The following is a 22,453-nucleotide window of genomic DNA, read 5'->3' on the forward strand; positions in this document are numbered from 1 at the left end:
TTGGACCTCTCCTATTCTCAATCTACACTTTTTCCTTGGGTCAGCTGAGGGGCTGGCCTGCTGAGCCTCTCAGCTCCTGACCACAATTTGACCTTCTGGCTATTACACCCAGGGTTCTACTCAGCCTTCCTTACTGACAATCAGGACTCTATTTCCCCCTAGCTAAACTAGGAGAGTGCTACATAACATTAAGTATCTTGTAAATGGCAAGTTGGGTTACTTAAAGCGAAGCTCCACCCAAAAGGGGAAGTTCCGCTTTAATGATGTGTCCCCCGCTCCCCATTAAGGATTGGCACCTTTGGGGAGCGGGGGGGACTCGAATCTGACAGGTACCCGCTCCCACTTACGCTGCGATTGCCTAGCCAATCGGAAGTGGAAGTTGTCCTCCCCCTTTCTCTCCCCGTAGTCTTCTGGGACACATGACAGGTCCCAGAAGACCATGGGGCCATTCACAAAGTGCAGCTCTTCTCGTGCATGCGCAGTGGGAACCCGCAAGGAAGCCGCAAGGTGTCACAGCCAGGTGCCCACACTGAAGATGCAGGCTCCAGGGAGAGGAGATGGCTGGTGAAACCAACGGTGGTGAGGACTCCACTGGACTGAAGGACAGGTAAGTCACTGTATTTTACAGTTTTTGTAGCTGCTGACTTTTTATTTAGTTTTTTTTCTTGGGTGGAACTCCGCTTTAAAGCACAAGTGAATCCACAGCATGCGCCCAAAGCCGAAGTATGCACAGCTTAGTGTTCTGACACCCTTCCTGCAAAGTCAGACCAATACCTCTGCAATTACCATGGAACATGAGTTTTGGACCGCTGCAGCAAGATCAATACTCTTAGGCTTGGTTCACACCAATGTGGTTTTTAGTGCTTTTTGCAGAAACATGCTACTGTCCATTTAAAACGGACTGCCACTCCAATCCACCAGGCTGTTTTTAGCAGATAAGATCAGATCTGATGCAGACGGATGTAAACGGACAAATGTCTGTTTACATTTGCTGCTCAATAGAGGGCATTACGCGGTCCTATTGGGTCCTGATCAGTCCACCTATGTGAAAAGGCCCTTATGCAATATATTTCAACTTTTCTGTAATGGGTGTGTCTGCTTGAAAATGAATAAAAACTTACTGAGCAGTTGAAAGTTTACAAAAGGGGCTGCTGTAAATCAGATTCAATCCATTTTCTAGTGCTTAGAAAGAAAAGTTAGTTGATTCTTATCTATATGGTGCCACATTTTTCTTGCTCATCCATTACAGTATTTCTTAAGCCATTCATGAAAGAAACAAGTGTTGTTATTCAGGAGGGAGATAAGTTGCTCAGATTTCTGCATGACCATAGGGGTGATGCAGCTGTACTCATATAAACAAAGGGTTCCAGTGTGCAAGAAGTGCACACATAAGTGGCTATTTGCTATGGTATGGGGGAGTTTTTCCTGTTATCTGTATCATCTACCTGAAAGCCAATTCAAAATGAAATAGGATACATGAATTTTTATTCTTGGGTCAAATCCTGCTTAAAATCAATGAAACCTGAATGTTGCACTAAACGCTATTGAAGTCTGCAGGGAGTGAATCTTGATACTAAATTGTGGCTATTTTCAAGGCTAATTGCCAAGCTATTGTCAAAAATGGCATAAGGATCTGGGCACTGCCATGGGAGATTTTTAAAAAGACAGAAAGTGTTGTGACTTTGAAGGTGATAGGAATACACCAATCCTTTAGATTACATGCTGGGGAGATGCCCTTAAGCTGTAGTGTATATGATATCATGAAACAGTGTGAATGTGTCAATAACACCATACTTTGCCATCACATATTTTGGATGTGTTGTTGATTTTTTAGGCCTTACTAGGTAGTTTTGGCTGCAAGACCTGATTTTTAAAAAAAAAAAATTTAATCCAGTAGCAATAGTCATGAATAGAAAGGTGAAAGATCTAAATTAAATTTTAAGCTCCAAGGAGCAGAGCCCTCCTAACCCTCTTGTATTGAACTGTATTGTTGCTGTATTGTCATCCGTTATATTGTAAAGCGCTGAGCAAACTGTTGGCGCTATATAAATTCTGTATAATAATAATAATAAAGAATATAGGAAAACTAAATCCCACAAATTGGCCAGTGGCATAACAATTTATAAATATCTTATGTGAGCTTGTTTTTTGGCAGTACCACACTACATTATCCTAAAAGTTTAATAGAATGTCAAAACAGAGTGCACAAAAACACTTCAAAACCACAACCCCACATTTCCTAAACCCCCTCCATCTCTGTATCCTCAATATTCCTAAAAATTAAAAATATAAACTTCTGGTATGTGTTTGGTAGTAATTGGCTAGCATCTTGACAGTATGCAAGCAGTTGATGAGGTAATTTTAAATAGGCAGAAAATAGAATGAGACAAGGCAGGTTTTGTTTTGCAAGTAAAATTAGAGTGTATTATTTGAGAGACAATAGCCACAGTGGTTGGACAGTGTGTAAGCAGCTTGATGAGGTTACAATGTAAAAGGGACAGATGAGGCAAATAAGCATTAGAGTAAATTTTCTTAGGGGCAGTAGCCACAAATATATTTGAGTGCTTGAGCACTGGAATAGTCTGCAACTGTAACACTTCAGAATGGCCTATTCTGACATTTCTCATATACATGTAAAAATCTGCATTTTTATTAGAAAATTATTGTATAACATTGTATATATTTTTTTTGCAGAAGCCTTGGAGAATAAAATGGTGGTTGTTACAATTTTTTACATCTTACAATTTTTGCGCAGCCTTTTTAAAAATACTTTACCAGTTTAACCACTTTTCAATATTCCTATTCTAGAGAAAGCCGATCATTAGATTGACTTCTCAGGAGCTTTGCTGAGCTGGCTGATTTTTGATCCATCTATGGTCATCTTAACTCTTGGATAGCCACATTGTCAATCCAGAGGATAGTGTTAGATGCACTAGCAGATTTAGATGGACTTCACAAATGAATTAACCACCTACCCTCCAGAGGATTTACCTCCCTTCCTGACCAGGCCATAGTTTGCAATACAGCACTGCGTTTCTTTAACTGACAATTGCGCGGTCATGCAAAGCTGTACACAAATGCAATTTATGCCCTTTTTTCCAAACAAATAGAGCTTTCTTTTGGTGGTATTTGATCACTTCTGCGATTTTTATTTTTTGTGTTATAAACAAAAAAAGACCAATACGTGTAAATTAATTTTAAAGTTATAGCATGTAATAATGGCGGTATATATACAGGAATTTTTATATGTTTTTTTTTTTATACTAGTAATGGCGATTAGCGATGATATGCACATGATCTCGGAAGAATGGGGTGCTTTTAATTTTTTTTTATTTATTTTATTTAAATGTATGACTTTTTTCGCTGTACCTTTACTTTTTTGTCTGAACATATTGCTATCACAAGGGATGAACAACATCTCTTCATGGAGAGATCTAGAGTATTAGACCCCATATCTGGCCTCCAAGGCATCTGATCAAAGTGAGATAACTGTAAACAAACCAAAATCGGAAGTGAATAATCCTCTGATGATACAGAAGGGGAGGAAAAACAGTAGTTCCTCTCAGTCTGTGCAGAAGTTACGAATATTCTTGTACGACTGAATAAAAATTCAAGTGATGTATTGTATTTTTGGGCGAAAACAAAATGTTTTCTGATCTGTTATCGTACAAGAAAAATGTTTGTGCTTGTCTCTTTGAATAATTTTCTACGAAAGATTATCATACAATCGCTTTGAAAGCAGTATTTTTCGTTCGATATTCTGATGGTGTGTACTAGGCTTAAGGAGTGATACAGGATTTACCCTGCAGCAAACATTAGCATTTTTTAATGACTTTTTTTTTAGAAATGTACAAGTATATTATTATTTGCTTTCAATTACCTGGTCATTTTGGAGGATAATAGGGAATATGCTGGTACTGTTTTACTACACTACTAAGCTTCAGCATCTTTGCGAATGTAGCTGTTCCCTCCATGTAAAACTGTAGCTCCCAGTGGGATCAGAGTGGGTGAGCTGTCTTCATACCTCTTTCCTTCTCTGTTGTTTCTCTCTTGGTTTAATGCGTACATTTCTATAAAAAAATAATGTATACTACCCTAAACCTTTAACCCAGTCAGTGTGGTCCACTTTCTGACACGTCTCGGGGACGAATCCCTTTCCGCAGAGCTGAGGAAAGGGACTCGTCCCTAAAATGCATCAGCAAGCGGACCACACTGACATTCGGAGCACCCTGCCCGCTGTTGTGGCCATCACGATTTTCACACTAAGCTTTACAAACATACTATGTCTGTGAGTATGTTTTCGTATTTTTGACTTTCTAATAAACCTTGGATAATGCACTAATTGTTTGCGCCACCTGTTTGCTCTTTTTTCATTGCATAATTTTTGTCTTCCTCCACGGTCAGCCCCCCTGCCAGTTTTATACTCACCTATCCCCTATCTAGCAATTTTGGCTGGGCAGTTCTCTTGGCTCTTGCGTCTTTTATGTACAGTAATTATGAATGATAGTGTCTGATTAATTTTTTTTTCTATTGCTTTACTATTAACTACTTTTGATTAACAAAGGTCTAGAACCTACCTATGAGAAGGTAAATCTGGCACAGTGCTAATTTAATCAGTGGACAGTTAAACAATTGGGCTCATTAGATCTGTAAGGTTCAGCAGTGATCCAAGGCAATTGTTTAGTCTTGGATAAAATCTGCGCTAGACAGTATTGCTTGCCAGAATCATTGCTTCCTACAGACTATAAAATTATTTAACAGTTACCAGAATAACAAATAGCTGGTAGTGCTCGCTGTCCCTACGGAATGCTGGGTAATTATTTTTTGGAATGAAAGTCTAAAATGCAGCTGCCCAGCATAAGTACAGTTGCTTTCCTATGTTAAATTAGAGTTCTGAACAAACAGTTATATAAATGATATTGCCAGTGAAGTGTCTGAGTTGTAAAAATTTTGTAAAAATTTTAAATTTTTTGCAGTCACACAATATTTTCACATCATATAGACAAGAAGTTGACACCACTCAGGGCTTTGAGGGCTTTTTAGTTTCCAGGAATTACTTTCCTACCATTGGCCTAAATAATGGATTATGAATGATTCCCTCACTTTGGAGGGATTTCCTCTTACTTACTGTTTTGTTTACGGGATAGGAAGTGAAGGGAAATCTCCGCAATGGAGCTCAAAAGGGGGAAAAAAACTGACAGGGATTTATAACCCTCCCTTTCTCTATTTAAAATGGAATAAAAAAGTTTTGCCTTTAGTGACCCTTTAAGGAGTTTTGAATCTTGAGACTTTTTTGTTTAGACATAGGCAGATTCTTACGCTTGGAATATCAGTACAAGGTAATATTGGTTCACCTGTGCTTCTGAATACTGTTCATTGTAGCTTACCAAGGAAGAACTCATTTTTCTCTGATGAAAGAAATAGGCCTCCTACACACTTAAACTCACAAACTACTTTTTTTTAAGGCGTTTGATTTTTTTTTTTTCTTACTGCCTCCAAACAACCCTCCGTGTTAGCCTATGGGGGTTACTGACCAAAACTGGAGAATGCAAAATCGGCTGCAGCTCTGCAGAAAAAACAATCAGTTTCCAGATTCTATTGCCAAAGCTTAATTGAACAAGCTGAAGTTAGAAACTGGCTACAATGCATAGCTGCACCAGATTCTGAATGCACCAGTTTTAGTAAATCTCCTCCTATGTGTCCATGCACACATAAGTGTTTACAGGAGTTTAGAGGCAGAAAAAAACCCACTAGGCAGAAAAAAATGCCTAAACAACCATAAACACTCCCAAGCACTAGGCACCCCAACTAAAAACACAATTTAATTCATTTGTAATATTCAAAGCAAACTCACCCATCCATCCATTCCTCCGTGCTTTATTGTTGAGAGAAATCACTTTGAAAACAGCCCCTAGCATTGCTAGCTGTGGCCATCTTGAGTAAGGGCAGATGATTCATGTAGCATTTACTTCCTGGAATCCATCTGTAAATGTAATTGTAAATCTGTATGTAAATGGATAGAGAACTGGCTAAAAGATCATATTCAGAGAGTAGTGGTAATGATTCATACTCTGAATGGTCTAGGGTTGTCAGTGGTGTACCCCAAGGTTCAGTGTTGGGACCCTTACTTTTTAATATATTTATAAATTATATAGGGGCAGGGATTAAAAATACCATTTCAGTCTTTGCAGATGACACCAAGCTGTGCAGTGGAATAACGTCCTTACAGGATGTCTTCAACTTACAAGCTGACCTGAATGCTCTGTTTAATTGGGCAACTGAGTTTTAATGTTGATAAATGTAAAGTTATGCACTTCTGGGCTAAGAATATGCATGCATCATACATACTAGGGGGAGTACAATTGGGGGAATCGATGGAGAAGTATCTAGGGGTTCTGGTAGATCACAAGTTTAATAATGGCATGCAATGCCAAGCTGCGGTTTGTAAAGCGAGCAAAATCCTCTCTTGTATTAAAAGAGGTATAGACTCCAGAGAGAGAGATATCATATTATCCCTGTACAAATCACTAGTAAGGCCTCATCTGGAATATACAGTTCAGTTTTGGGCACCAATTCACAAAAAGAACATTGGGGAACTGGAGAAAGTACAGAGAAGGGCAACCAAACTGATAAGAGACATGGAGGAGCTCAGCTATGAGGAAGGATTAGAGGAACTGAATTTATTCTCTCTTAAGAAAAGGAGATAAGGGGGATATGATCAACATGTATAAATACATCAGTGGTTCATATAGTGAACTCGGTGTAGAGCTATTCACCCTGAGGTCATCACAGAAAACAAGGGGGCACGCTTTATGTGTGGAGGAAAAGAAATTTAATCTCCAAACACAGAAAGGTTTCTTCAGTGAGAGCTGGGAAAATGTGGAATAGACTCCCTTAAGAGTTTATTCTGGCCAGCTCCGTGGATTGCTTTAAAAAAGGTCTGGATTCTTTCTTGGATACACAGTGTCAGGGACCCCAGAGCCGGCCGCGATCGCGCACGAGTCTGCGCATGCGCGGTGTGCCCGGCCACACTAGCGTGCGAGCATTGGGACCAGGGCACCCGTGATTGCAGCGGCGCTCGCGCATGCGCACTCGCGATCACGGATGTGAGCCTGGCACCAATCAGGGCACCCTATTTAAAACAGGTCAGGACTGCTTAAGTGCCGTATGGTCTTACCTGTATCCTGAGTTCCTGCGTTGTAGATTACCTTGTTGCCGACCCTGCTTGACCCTGATTTGCTGTATGTCTCCTGTTCTGATCCCTGGCTTGTCTGGCCATTCTCCTGCTTAACCCTGCACGTTCTGATCTCCTGTTACCGAACCCGGCTTGTGACCTATTTATCCCTCTGCCTGCTAATTTTGTACCATGCCGCCACTACCGTTACCGATCCGGCCTGCCCGACACTGCTCTTGTTACCTCCTCACATCAGGCTCTCACCTGCTACACACCTCCAGCGGTGCTTCTACCACAGCTGGGTGAACCCAGGGGCCGCGACCTGGTCTCGGCCTGCTCCAAGTCCATCCCCACCATCGGGGGCCCTGGTGAACAAGCAGGTTGGGGCTTAGATTCCGCGCCTTGGGGGATTCCGGTCTGTGGAGTGCTAGAGGATACCGCTGGTAGGTTCCCTAACAGAACCATACGGCCATGACAGAGTCTGGAGGAGGACCCTCACCCTGGGAAGAGATGTGCCAACATCTGGCGGCGCTCACACGAGCTGTGAAAACACTGGAAGAGGGATACAAACACCTGGAGGGACAGGTTCAGAGCTTGGCCGCACCGGCACCTACAACTTCAGGCACAGTGGGGACGCCGCCCGCCACGGGTTCAGCAGGGCCTTCCACTGGTGCAGCATTTTCCATTCCTCTGCCAGAACCAAGAGTACCAACGCCTGAGCGGTTCAATGGGGACCGAGGGAAGTTCAGGGCCTTCCAGAACTCCTGTCAGTTGTACTTTGACCTGCAACCCCGGATCTTCTCTTTGGAATCCGTGAAGGTGGGATTTGTTATATCCCTGTTGCAGGGTGAACCTCAGGGATGGGCTCATCACCTGATGGAGGCCCACCACCCACATTTGAGCACTGTAGCCACCTTCTTTAAGGCAATGGCACAGCTGTACGACGACCCGCATCGAGCTGTCTCGGCTGAGGCAGCCCTCTATTCCCTACAACAAGGACGCCGGGCTGCAGAGGATTATGTTGCTGAGTTTAGGCGTTGGAGTGGAGATACTCAATGGAACGACGCAGCCTTACGCCACCAATTCCGGTTGGGATTTTCGGAACCACTAAAGGACGAGTTGGCAAGATTAGGAGTCCCTGACTCCTTGGAAGACCTAATAGACCGGGCCATTCAAATTGATCGCAGATTGCGGGAAAGGAGACAGGAGAGGTCCAGCCAGGGGCAAAGAACCTTATGGATGCTGCCAATGGTACCAGTCATGCCAAGGGTCAGTGTTGGCAATCGGAGTCCAGAGCCGTCAGAGGGGGCTGAGCCCATGCAGCTCGGCTTGATGCGGCCTTCCCTTTCTCCAGAGGAATGACAAAGGCGTCGAATCAACAATCTGTGCCTGTACTGCGGAGCAGCGGGTCACATGGTGCGCTCCTGTCCTGCAAAATACCGTAAGTTCCCTTCTATGTTTTCTACTATATCTACTGTGTGCGCAGGCAACCCCACTCACTTGGCTGTGCCTGTGTCTTTTCAGCTCCCCGGAAGAAGCATACAGGTGACGGCTATTTTTGATTCCAGGGCATGTAGCTGCTTTGTCGATCTCGGTTTTGCTACCCAACATCAGATACCGTTACTCGCCAAAGAGCACGGTCTGAATATTTTCTTGCCGGATGGGTCTCAAATAAAATTGGGGACGGTAGATCGGGAGACCCCTCCTATACACACCATGGTGACGGGGCATCATCAGGAGCTCCTCCGTTTTGGACGCCATTGCATCCCCCCTATTTCCAGTTATTCTGGGGCTCCCCTGGCTACGAGCTCACGAACCCCAAATTGACTGGAAGACCGGGTCAGTCCAGTCCCCCTCACTATACTGTCAGGAACATTGCTTATCTAGGTTGTCACTAGATACACCGACCCTATTAGCTGTGAGCCCTGATGCCGAGTTAGCCCAAATTGTGCCTGTGGCCTATCATCAATTCCTTGATGTGTTTAGTCCACGGGGGGCAGAGATTCTTACCCCACATCGGGCATATGATTGTCCCATTGATCTGCTCCCGTGTTCTGAAATCCCTTTCGGCTGCATTTTCCCACTGTCAGAATGGGAGCTAGGGGCTGTCAGAGCTCCAGGGTATGACCAGAGGTATGTGAACTGACGCAGGGAAACGCAGGCTTCAGATATGTTATAAACAATATAATTTATTAAAGACTAACAATACAAACATAAACGCAGTGCAATACTAAAACATAACACAGTGCAAACAAACCAAACCACCCACAGATAACAGTACATACAATGCAAGCGTCGTCAGGCAGGCCGGGTCAATAACAATCGGGCAGGTAGGTACAGGGGGTCAGGCAGAGAATGGTCGGGGTCACAAGCCAGGGATAAAACAGGAGAAGTCAGCAGAGGTCCGGATCAGGCAGGGTCAGCAAAGAATCAGACAGGGACAGGGACAGGAACAGGGATGCAGGAACAAGATACAGGGCCCAGGAAAAACACACACCAAGGCAGAGACTGCAGGTCTGGCCATCCCTTAAATACACCTGCATGATCAACTTCAGGTGTTTGGCTGGCTGCAGGGTTGAGTCTCTGCTTGCTGGGAGCACCCGCTGGCCAGCCCTGGTACTGCAGCCCACAAGGCAGGTGAGTCCCACCATTACTGGCAAGTCCATTCCTGACAGTGCACTGAAGGAATACATAGATGAGAGCCTCCGGAAGGGATTTATTCGCCCCTCCACAACACCAGCCGGGGCAGGGATTTTTTTTGTCGAGAAAAAGGACCGATCACTGAGACCTTGTGTCGACTACAGGGACCTCAATAAAATTACGGTCAAAAACCGCTACCCCCTTCCTTTGGTCCCAGAGTTGTTCCAGAGATTGAAGACAGCATCCATCTTTTCTAAACTTGATCTCAGGGGTGTCTATAACCTGGTACGTATACATGAGGGGGACAAGTGGAAAACGGCCTTTCGCACTCGGTTCGGGCATTTTGAGTGTCTAGTTATGCCTTTCGGGTTATGTAATGCACCAGCCACCTTCCAGCACTTTGTCAATGACATTTTCAGGGACTTCCTTGACATTTTTGTAATCGTATACCTAGACAACATTTTGATATTTTCCTCGTCTTTGGAGGCACATCAGGGACATGTTCAGAGCGCGCTGGAACGTCTCCGTCAGCATGGGCTCTACGCTAAAGCCAAGAAATGTTGTTTTGAGCAAGAAAGCATCTAATTTCTAGGTCTAATTATTTCCACCACGGGAATCGCTATGGACCCTCAGAGAATCTCGGCCATCTTGGAATGGCCTGCCCCCACGGATAAGAAGGGAGTTCAGAGGTTTATTAGGTTCGCCAACTTTTATAGAAAGTTTATAAAGAACTTTTCAGGCCTGGTAGCACCCATTACCCAGCTCACCAAGGTGGGAGTATGTTTCCAATGGACCCCAGCAGCACAGGCTGCTTTTGAGGCATTGAAAAAGCTGTTCACAACGGCTCCCATTCTGAGCCATCCTGATGCGTCATTGCCATATAAACTGGAGGTAGACGTATCAGAAGTGGCTGTAGGAGCAGTGTTGTCACAGAGAGTAGGGGCCAAGGAGCTGATGCATCCAGTGGCTTTCTTTTCTAGAAAGCTCTCCCATTTGGAAAGGAACTATGATGTCGGAGATCGGGAATTATTGGCCATAAAAGCAGCTCTGGAGGAATGGCGATATCTGCTAGAGGGAGCCCTACATCCCATTCTGGTCTATACCGACCATAAAAACCTTGAATACCTGAAAACAGCTAAATGCCTCTGTTCACGCTAGGCCAGATGGGCGCTGTTCATTGCAAGGTTTAGTCTCCATATTACTTATCATCCTGGGTCAACAAATATTAAGCCAGATGCTCTTTCCCGGATGTTTGAGGACCCTAGAGAGACACCCCAGCCAGATACCATCCTGCCAGCAGGTAGCTTCCTATTGCTTCAATCTGAGCTGTTGTCTAAACTGCAGGCTGCCTCCACCCCGGTTCCTGACCTGCCGGGGATCTCACTACAGAACAAGGAAGGTCTTTTCTGGAGGGGGGAACAGATCCTGGTACCCAAGGAGGTCCAGTCCCTGGTGTTAGGCTATTGCCATGACCATCCCCTAGCGGGGCACGTTGGGATACATAAGACTATAGAATTGGCACGACGCACATTTTGGTGGCCAAACTTTTATAGAAAGTTTATAAAGAACTTTTCAGGCCTGGTAGCACCCATTACCCAGCTCACCAAGGTGGGAGTATGTTTCCAATGGACCCCAGCAGCACACGCTGCTTTTGAGGCATTGAAAAAGCTGTTCACAACGGCTCCCATTCTGAGCCATCCTGATGCGTCATTGCCATATAAACTGGAGGTAGACGTATCAGAAGTGGCTGTAGGAGCAGTGTTGTCACAGAGAGTAGGGGCCAAGGAGCTGATGCATCCAGTGGCTTTCTTTTCTAGAAAGCTCTCCCCTTCGGAAAGGAACTGTGATGTCGGAGATCGGGAATTATTGGCCATAAAAGCAGCTCTGGAGGATTGGCGATATCTGCTAGAGGGAGCCCTACATCCCATTCTGGTCTATACCGACCATAAAAACCTTGAGTACCTGAAAACAGCTAAATGCCTCTGTTCACGTTAGGCCAGATGGGCGCTGTTCATTGCAAGGTTTAGTCTCCATATTACATATCGTCCTGGGTCAAAAAATATTAAGCCAGATGCTCTTTCCCGGATGTTTGAGGACCCTAGAGAGACACCCCAGCCAGATACCATCCTGCCAGCAGGTAGCTTCCTATTGCTTCAATCTGAGCTGTTGTCTAAACTGCAGGCTGCCTCCACCCAGGTTCCTGACCTGCCGGGGATCTCACTACAGAACAGGGAAGGTCTTTTCTGGAGGGGGGAACAGATCCTGGTACCCAAGGAGGTCCAGTCCCTGGTGTTAGGCTATTGCCATGACCATCCCCTAGCGGGGCACTTTGGGATACATAAGACTATAGAATTGGCACGACGCACATTTTGGTGGCCAAATATGGCAAAGGATTGTGAAGTGTACGTGAGATCTTGCCCCATCTGCAACCGGAATAAACCCACCAGAGACAAGGCCTGGGGCCTGTTGAGACCTTTACCAATACCTGACTGACCCTGGAGTATGATCTCCTTAGACTTTATCGTAGAATTGACACCCTCGCAAGATCACACCATGATCTTTGCAGTAGTGGATCGCCTTTCTAAAATGGCCCATTTCCTTCTACTAGCAAAGACACCATCTGCCTGCGAAACAGCCCAAGTGTTCATTAAAGAAATTGTGAGGCTTCATGGAGTGCCAAAAGAGATTGTCTCGGACCGGGGAGTGCAATTTGCATCCAGATTCTGGAAAGCGTTATGTGAGGGTTTGGAGATTAAATTATCTTTTTCGTCTGCATATCACCCACAGACTAACGAGCAGACAGAGCGAACTAATCAGGCACTCGAACAATATCTGAGATGTTATACATCATTCCTACAGGATGACTGGCTGACACTTCTACCAATGGCAGAATTTGCATATAATAATGCGAATCATTCCGCCACCAATCAATCCCCATTCTTCACCAACTATGGGTTCCACCCTACCTTCCTGCCAGACCTGGTTCCAGAGAACTCAGTTCCTTCAGCCCAGGACACCTTAGAATTCTTTACTACCAATAACAAGTTATTACAGGAAACAATGGCTAAGGCCCAGGAAGATAGTAAAAAGTTCTGTAGCAGGAGGAGAAAGGGAGAAATGATCATACACCCTGGGGATCGGGTTTGGTTGTCAACAGCCAACCTAAAACTGACATGTCCATCTAGGAAATTGGCACCCAAATTTGTGGGACCCTTCCAAATAGAAAGCAAGGTTAATGAAGTGGCATTTAGACTGGCTCTCCCCGAATCCCTCAAGATACATCCGGTTTCCACGTGTCATTGCTAAAACCTGCAGTTCCAGACCCCTTTTTAGACCGCAGGTCTAGACCTCCGGAGGCCATAGATATCAACGGGAAGGAAGAATTCGAGGTAGAGGTAATTTTGGATTGTAGGAAAAGGGGTGGTCAGGTGCAATACCTGATCAAGTGGAAAGGCTATGGGCCAGAGGAGAATTCGTGGGAACCTGCCCAGAATGTCCATGCAACCAGCCCCAAAGGAGGAATCAGGTGGGCATCCGGAGGCTGCCCGTAAGGGGGGGCAATGTCAGGGACCCCAGAGCCGGCCACGATCTCGCACAAATCTGCGCATGCGCGGTGTGCCCGGCCGCACTAGCGTGCGAGCATTGGGACCAGGGCACCCGCGATTGCAATCGCGGATGTGAGCCTGGCACCAATCAGGGAGCCCTATTTAAAACAGGTCAGGACTGCTTAAGTGCCATATGGTCTTACCTGTATCCTGAGTTCCTGCGTTGTAAATTACCTTGTTGCTGACCCTGCTTGACCCTGATTTGCTGTCTGTATCCTGTTCTGATCCCTGGCTTGTCTGACCATTCTCCTGCTTAACCCTGCACGTTCTGATCTCCTGTTGCCGAACTCGGCTTGTAACCTGTTTATCCCTCTGCCTGCTGATTTTGTACCACGTCGCCACCACCGTTACCGACCCTGCCTGCCCGACACTGCTCTTGTTACCTCCTCACATCAGGCTCTCACCTGCTACACACCTCCAGCGGTGCTTCTACCGCAGCTGGGTGAACCCAGGGGCCGTGACCTGGTCTCGGCCTGCTCCAAGTCCATCCCCACCATCAGGGGCCCTGGTGAACAAGCAGGTTGGGGCTTAGATTCCGCGCTTTGGGGGAATCGAGTCTGTGGAGTGCTAGAGGCTACCGCTGGTAGGATCCCTAACACACAGAATATAACTGGTTACTAACATTTATAGGTAAAGTTGATCCAGGGTATATCAGATTGCCTTTTTGGGGATCAGGAAGGACTTTTTTCCCCTGCAGGAACAAATTGGATCATGCTTTGCTGGGGGTTTTTTTTGCCTTCCTCTGGATCAAATGTGGGTATAGGATTTTAATTTTTTTTTTTTTTTTTTTAATGGATGGACTTTTTTCAGCCAGACTAACTATGTAACTATGAAAAAAAAATTTGTCAAGAAGGCAGGAGGGAATGTGCTGCATTGATTAAAAACGTTCCACAGATTCTCAATTGAGCTCTTGGCATTGACTGTGGCATTGTAGGACATACTGTACATAAGCCTCACCAATGTTTGCTATACTTTTTGGAACATAGAAATGTACTCTTTACCTCATGGTATTTAAAAAAAAAATGCTCTTTTTGCCTTGTGCTACCTCTATCATACAGCACTGTAGGAACTGAGTTTTTTTAGGTCAGTGTCAGAAGTGCACCAAACATATCACTGTGAATCTTGCTAAAAAGCTCTATCGCAATCGAATTTGCCATCAACACCTTAACACACTTTGGTACCGAGTCTTTCTTGTGATTTTTTTATTATTTTTTTTGCAAATTTAAAGTTTTTCAAATCTTTTGCATATTTATTTGTTTTGGTTAGTCATGAGTATTGGGGGCTTTCAATATGGTTAACTAATGCATGTTTACTCCAGTCTTGCCTACTAAACTTTGTAGCCTTTTTAAAGTTATTGTTGGCTGGTCTGATGTATCTCACAAATCACCTTGGTTACAGTTTTTACGTGCAGTCAATAATAGGTAGTACCTGGGTGGTTAGAAGTAACTTCCACTTAATAATAATTGAAAAAGCATCCAATTTTATATTATTGTGTAGCTTTTGCTATGTCTTTTATATTAGTTTTCTCCAATTTGTTTGTGGTGCTCTGTAGTCCTAATTTTCATAGCTGCTCTTCAGATTTACAATCTGAATCGTGATCCTTATTGCTGGAAATTTTCCAGAAAATGCATTAAATATTGTGATCATTCACTGGTGAAGGTGAAATATAGAGTAAATGTGTCCTCACCAAGTGATTATTTTCGCCTCTGCAAAATTAAAGGCTTCTCAGGAAGGACTGCTAAACGTATTTATAGACAATCGTTTTAAAATAATGTGGTGTTTATTAATTTTCATTCTTTTATATAGTAATATAACAAAATGTCATTGTTAGATATGTAATCAAGCAACATTCTAGAAAAGGTCAAGTGTCTGAATATGTTAATGTGCTTATAGGCTATATGTAAATGTAAATGGCATGTATTATCTTAGTAATCTTATCTTACTGTTGTATTATATGTTTATGTATCTTATTGTATTACATGTTTATTTAAATTTGTTTTTGCTTTTTCTAGGTGCCATTCTTCCTCTTTATAACATTCTCTGTGTACACCATGCTGCCCCTTGGGATGCGTGCCTGTCTAATTATCAGCATAGTCTCTGGAATGTCCCACATTGTCGTCATTAGTGTCACAGTGATGTTGTCCTCGGACACTCGTGACACCATTGCCTTTGAGGTAATTTCATTGAACATGGCCTTTAAAACACAGGTGGCAAATTCCAAGGCTCTGTGTTTTAGAGGCAGATACATGCATACATTTTCATCTTATTGATGATCTGCTGCCGTTTGATTACATTGTGAATTGTCTACTGCTATGCTAAGATGATTTAGGGGGACAATAAACCTATAATAATGTGTAATGGGTAAAAAACATCAATAGACTTTAAAAATAATTACAAGTTGTAGTTATCTATATGTACTTATCTATGTATTTCTAGATTGTAAGCTCGAAAGAGCAGGGCCCTCGATCCCCTCATGTTTTGCATTGTATTGGTATTGTTCTGTCACATGTTCTGTCCCCCTTTGTAATGTACAGCGCTGAGTGAACTATTGGCGCTTTATAAATACTGTATAATAATAATAATAATAATGTATTTGCATTGGCTGGTTTTTCTGGATCCAGAAAATGCCTAATATGAAGGGCTTTTTTTCTCAGAGAATAGGTGCAGGAACTCCCTTCCCGCAGAAGAACACACTGTGTCATAGAGTGGGTGTGGTCAAATTGCACAATGGGAGGGTCTCAAAAAGGCATTGTTAATAACACCAGGAGTGCATAACACAAGCACAGGGTTCAGGCGTGAGTAATACGCAGAGTGCTGGGTTCAGGGCTGCATAATACACAGAGTGCTGGGTTCAGGAGTGTGTAATACACAGAGTGCTGGGTTCCGGAGTGTGTAATACACAGAGTTCTGGGTTAAGGAATGTGTAATACACAGAGTTCTGGGTTCATTAGTGCGTTACACACAGAGTACTGGGTTCAGTACTGCATAATACACGGAATGCAGGGTTCAGAAGGGTGTTAGGCACAGAGTGCTAGGTTCTCGACTGCGTAATACACAGTGTGCTAGGTTCAAGAGTGTGTAATAGAGTGCTGGGTTCAGGAGTGCATAATACACAGAGTGCTGGGTTCAGGAGTGCATAATACACAGAGTGCTAGGTTCAGGACTGCGCAACACCGAGTACTGGGTTCAGAACTGCGTAATACACAGATTGAAGTCAGGTGTGCAGAGTGCTGGGTTCAGGTGTTTGCTAAGCAGAGAGGCCACTTCTGCTCCACATCCTCAGCTCACCTTCCCTCACAGATCCTCTCTGCAACCACCTCCTAACCCTTCTTCCAAAACAGCTAAGCTTTGCATGCAGCTGCTTCACCTTTGATCCCTGCTCCCCCCCTGCCCTCATCTTTGCACAATCAACAACCCCCCCCCCTCCTCTCAGATGCCATGGGTGTGCCACACATTCCATTTGCAGTTCTGCCTCTCCACCAATGGACAGCAGCAGCAGCAGCAGCAGCAGCAGCAGCAGTGAGATCATCCAGCAGGGGCATTGGCATCTGAGCACCAGGCTATTTCTCAGCCAGCATATGATGCCCTCTCTGAGATCCGGGAACACAGTGTGCCCCGGCAGCTGTCCCCCTGTCTGTCCTGAGTGCAATGCTTGAGTCCCATTCTGAGAACCGCGCTGTCACTTATAGCACAGAAGCTGGGCTTCTGTGTTTACAAGTGACAGTAAACAGTGGTGACAGCGGTGAAGAGGGTGATTGCTGGAGGTGGCAGAAAGGCGTTCCGCCACTTTCCCAGTGAAAAAAGCCCTGCTATTATGTATCATATTCCTGTAGGACAAGTGAAAATATTCTAATATTCTGGTACTACAAAATCATTTGCTGTTAGGACATCACCCTCCCCTCCCCTTACAACTTTGACAGCTATCTCCCTCCCATGCACTTGTATAAAGCTGACCATACACTATGCAATCTGATTGTGTAATCGCTGCAAAATTTCCCTTAGATTTACTAAAACTGTAATAGGAGGACCCACCTGAGCAACCCATTCAATTTGTTTCAAAGTGGGCAGGCCCTTGCACTACATAGTTAATGGTAGGATTGTACTATGTATTGCCACCTTAAAGGAAGAAGTAGGAAGGTGGGTGGAAATAAAAGAGGTGGTGTAATAGTGAGGGAAGTGTGGTCCACAGAAGTAAAACGCACAATATACTGTGATGCACTAAGGCAGTGCATGATGGGGTATGAAGTTTCCTGGATGGTCACATGATGCTACAGGAAGTCAGGGCTCTGAATGCATTTTTTGAAATTATGAACAGGGAGGGTGCAGGCTGAATGCTGCCATGGGCTAGGTAAGTGAGAGATAAGCACATTGGGAAGGCTTGGGCAGAAAACACATTAGAAAAGGCTTCTTTTATGAAAAGTGAAATTCTATCTTCTGACCTGTGCCCTTCTCACCAACTCATGACCAAGGACCAGCCAATTCACACAGCACTGTCGCTTACATAACAATGCCACTCTCAGCTGCACCCTGCACATTTTTCAGTTTGCAGGACCACAAACTGGATGCCAGCAGCCTGAGCGCGATTATCACTGGGTTAAGTTAAATAAGTAATTAACTCTTTAAGCCAGGGGTCCTCAAACTACGGCCAGCGGGCCACATGCGGCCCGCCGAGGCCATTTATCTGGCCCGCCGGCAGGGGCGTATTTTCCGCAAGGAAGGGACACTAAGTACAGGGGTGGGCAGGGGGCTGCTGTACCTTATCTGTCTCCGGTCCCAGTCCCACGACGATCCAGTCCAGGAAGCGCTGCTCCTTCATTCACTCCGGCCACTCCCTCACTCCTGCCGCTCGGCTCCGCCTCCTCACCAGTGATTGGGTGCCAGAACTGTAGCTCAGGAAAGGCACACAGGCGGCCAATCACCTGCGAGGAGGCGGAGCCGAGCGGCCCCACGAACATCGAGTGAGGGAGAGGCTGGAGTGAAGGACGACAGCTGACCGGTAAGTGTACCATGCTGATGGTGCTGCTGCACCCAGGTATGCTGGCTGCAGCAGCACCATGCTGGAACAGGGGTCAGCAAGTTAAGAGTCATTGGTGTCAGTGGGAGGAATCATTGGTGTCACTGATACTAATGATTGGGCACTATTCCTCCCCCCACTGACACCAACGATGGGGCACTATTCCTCCCCCCCACTAACACCAACGATGGGGCACTATTCCTTCCCCCACTGACACCAATGACGGGGCACTATTCCCCCCCACTGACACCAATGACGTACTATTCCTCCCACTGATACCAAAGATGGGGCACTATTCTTCCCACTGACACCAATGATGGGACACTATTCCTCCTACTGACACCAATGATGGGACACTATTCCTCCCACTGACACCAATTTTGGGACACTATCCCCTTCCCCCCCTACACCAATGATGAGGCACTATTCCCCCCCCCCACTGACACCAACAATGGGGCACTATTCCTCCCCCCACTGACACCAACAATGGGGCACTATTCCTCCCCCCACTGACACTAATGATGGGGCACTATTCCTCCCACTGACACCAATGATGGGGCACTATTCCTCCCACTGACACCAATGATGGGGCACTATTCCTCCCACTGACACCAATGATGGGGCACGATTCTTCCCACTGACACCAATGATGGGGCACGTTTCTTCCCACTGACACCAATGATGGGGCACGTTTCTTCCCACTGACACCAATGATGGGGCACTATTCCTCCCACTGACACTAATGATGGGGCACGATTCTTCCCACCGGCACCAATGATGGGGCACGATTCCTCCCACTGACACCAATGATGGGGCACTATTTCGCTCCATAAGACACACTTGGGGGGAAATATCTGTGCATCTTATGAAGCGGATGGCCCAGTATTCCTGCTGCCGTTATATGTCCGCATTCTCTGGTCATCTCCTGTACTGTGTCCGCATTTGTTCATAGTTTTTTTTTTTTAAACTATAGTCCAGCCCTCCAATGGTCTGAGGGACAGTGAACTGACCCCCTGTTTAAAAAGTTTGAGGACCCCTGCTTTAAGCTACCACTACCACCTTTTGATTGAGAAGGCGGAAACTCATAATCTTAACAATAACAACTATGAAAATTAAATTTGTAGACACACTGTCATCACAGACAGTGTTCAGAGATTTGTCATATACAGTAGCACTCTTCAAGAGACCGGGACTCTTTAGTTTGCATTAAAAGCTTTAGAGACCGTTTTAACATTTTTCAAAATAGGGTTTACTAATGAAAAAGTCAAAATGGTGTAAATAAAATATTTACAGAAAAAAAGATGTTACAAATATAAAAATAAAGAGAACAATAAAGCAACAGAAGAGGAGTTGAAAATGAAGAATAAAATCCTTGATTTTAGCAGGGTCCAATTGTTCAAGTAAAAACAATGCAGTGGCTCTCTCTAGTCCGGTTAGGTGTTTCTTGGTTGATGAGACAAGAGCTGTCAGAGGGTCCAGACATTTCCTTTTTCTGTCATATCAAAGGAGTGTTGACAGAGGCCATCTGACCAACTACCTAGTTTAAGGGGTGGTGGCTGGGAGGTCACCACATTTTATGACTATATCGAGCCCTCCCTTACACACAGTTTTATATTAATATCTTCCAATATGTGCAGGTTGAATTCTTGAAACTGGTAGATTATTGTTCAGCATTATATTTCATGTCCAGGGCTACCAAACACAGAGTATATTGGATGGGTCTGTCACCCAGGAGATAGGAGACTGGTATCTCCCCTTTCGTATGTGCTAGCTTAATTATATATGACCTTGATTTGTTTGTTATGATATTCCCCATTCAAATATATATTTAATATTAATGTATCTTGCTCCTGTTGGCTTTTATGAAATGTGTGTGGATTTTGTTAAGTTATGAAACAGGCAGAGGTCTCGGAGAAGTAGTCTACTCCTGGCTGCTTTCTGTGTAGACGTTTTATGGCATGCTATATGTTCCTAGTGCTTAAATTGCCCTATTAATCATGCGTGACAGAACTTAAGAATGTGGTCATTGTTTTACGATTGGCCAGAGGAAAGTGTTAATCTGTAGAGTTTGTTTCTGTAAAAACAGATATCCTGCCAGGTCTCAATTAGCGGTTTACAGCTTTGACCCAGGTCTGTTTACTGGTGTCTGCTGATCATAGGTTGAGATAACAGGCTCTTTTTAAGTGTGTTAAACGGTAAGGCTAGGAATTCCATAGTTTGCAGGATGAGGGAGGGAGTAAGATCACTGGGCTTATGAAAAAAAAAATGGGTGAGACCTGACAAGATGGCGGTCACCTGCAGCTTCCATGTGCTTAATGCGCACAACCATTACATACCTGCAAAAGTGAACTTAGCATTTAAGGTCACCAGGACAGGCTTCTCAGGGTGAAGTCCTACATATTATAATTTGTATTGCAGATTTGTTAAGGAGGCCAGGAATTGGGGGATTCGATTAGGAGTTTTGTTGTGAAAATGGAGTCATCCTGTAAAGTGCACCATTCCTTAAACAAAATTATTACACCTAAGCTCAGAAAGTAAAACCAGGTCTGTACTGGGTGCCGTTACTATGGAAGAGACCAGGTACCTAGGTTATAGTGTAGGTAGGGGTCTGGCGAAACCCCAGATGAACAAGGTAGAGGCTATTCAGGCTTTACCCCACCCGTCAGCATGAAACAGGTCTGAGCTTTTTGGACATCATTGGGTACTACTGCTGGTTTGTCCCCAACCTCACCACTACTCTTGTTCCACTGACTGATTAGCTGGTTGCTCTGGATTTTTTGAAAGAGTTTATTGTTCAAACAGATGCCTCTAGTGAGGGCTTAGCAGGCATTCTATCTAAAGAGGTCAATGGGGAGGAACGCCCCATAGTCTCTCTTAGTAGAAAGTTGACATTCACTAAGAGAAATTATTAGTGGAGTTGGGAGTGCCTGGTCTGGCTATGGACTCACTATGCTATTTTCTTCTTGGCAGGAAGTTTTGTCTAGCGTCAGACCATGCCCCACTGATCTGGATGAGACAGAACACGCACACAAATGCCATGGTAAGCAGGTGGTTCCTGGCATTAAAATAGTTCAAGTTTGTGGTAGAATACAGGCCAGGAAAGCAATACCCAAATTATGGATGCCTTTTCTAGGGTATGCTATATGGTGTCCCACAATGCCTCTAACACCTTTACATCATGGCGGGGGATATGTACAGACAATGGATGGGTGTCCTGGATAGCAGGTATATCTCCCCACTATTTGGGTTGTGGTCCCTTTTAGGGTGACAGTTTGAAGACATTGTTGAGTGAGGGGTTCTGAGGTAGTTCGGTTAGAGAGGAGAGGAAGGGGTGACCCTCATTAGAGAACTGGAATATTGGACCAAACCCTGAACCATTTTGAACCAAACCCAATAAACCAATTATTATATAGATCAAAATATGCTTCTGTACAATTACAATTACATTTTTTTTATATTATCCTCCGTAAATTCTAAGAAAAACCTGTTGTGCATTATTTAATCACTGACTATAATTCAGTTTGGCAGCTGTGGCGTTAAACTGATCAGCTTGGACTGTGAGTCAGGCACCAAAATGTGTCTGCTCGGCATTATTCCATGATCTCATATCCTCTGCAGACAAATGTCTGGTGGGGCAGTGAGGTCAGTGTTGTATATATTACAGCTACACCTATTGTATTGTTAGACCCACCTTAGGCAATAAAGATAGTTTGGAGAAGGTAGGAAGGGCACTGGTTTGTTTTCACTTGCAATAATTTTTGCTTTGTTCTGTTATAAAAACGTTTGATACAAGTGATTAGTCAATGTAATATGAGCGTTTACATTTAGATACTGTAAAAGCTGATCTGCATCCAGAGCTCAATTACATGTACAGTATTGTAGATGAGATTCTCATTATATAGTAAAATTGTATAGTAAAGTTGCTGTATTTATGTATTCATAGTAGCTAAGAGTTTTGGATTTTTGTAATTATGAATAATAATAAAGTGAATAGTGATTTACACTAGAGAGCATTTACAT

The 22,453-nt window shown here is 44.3% G+C and overlaps 1 protein-coding gene across 2 annotated transcripts in view; it reads left to right on the top strand.

The window, feature by feature from the left end:
• Window positions 1–22,453, top strand: part of ADCY7 (adenylate cyclase 7) — a 351,396-nt gene that overhangs the window by 175,302 nt on the left and 153,641 nt on the right. For both annotated transcript variants that reach the window (XM_089689483.1, XM_089689484.1), the window contains one exon: window positions 15,432–15,593. In XM_089689483.1, the coding sequence (XP_089545609.1) occupies window positions 15,432–15,593 (162 nt within the window). The remainder of the gene's footprint in view (window positions 1–15,431; window positions 15,594–22,453) is intronic.

This window comes from Staurois parvus, unplaced genomic scaffold (genome assembly GCF_062004578.1).
Source record: "Staurois parvus isolate SC_StPar_1 unplaced genomic scaffold, SC_StPar_1.0 ptg000476l, whole genome shotgun sequence".
In the NCBI taxonomy this organism is placed as follows: Eukaryota; Metazoa; Chordata; class Amphibia; order Anura; family Ranidae; genus Staurois; species Staurois parvus.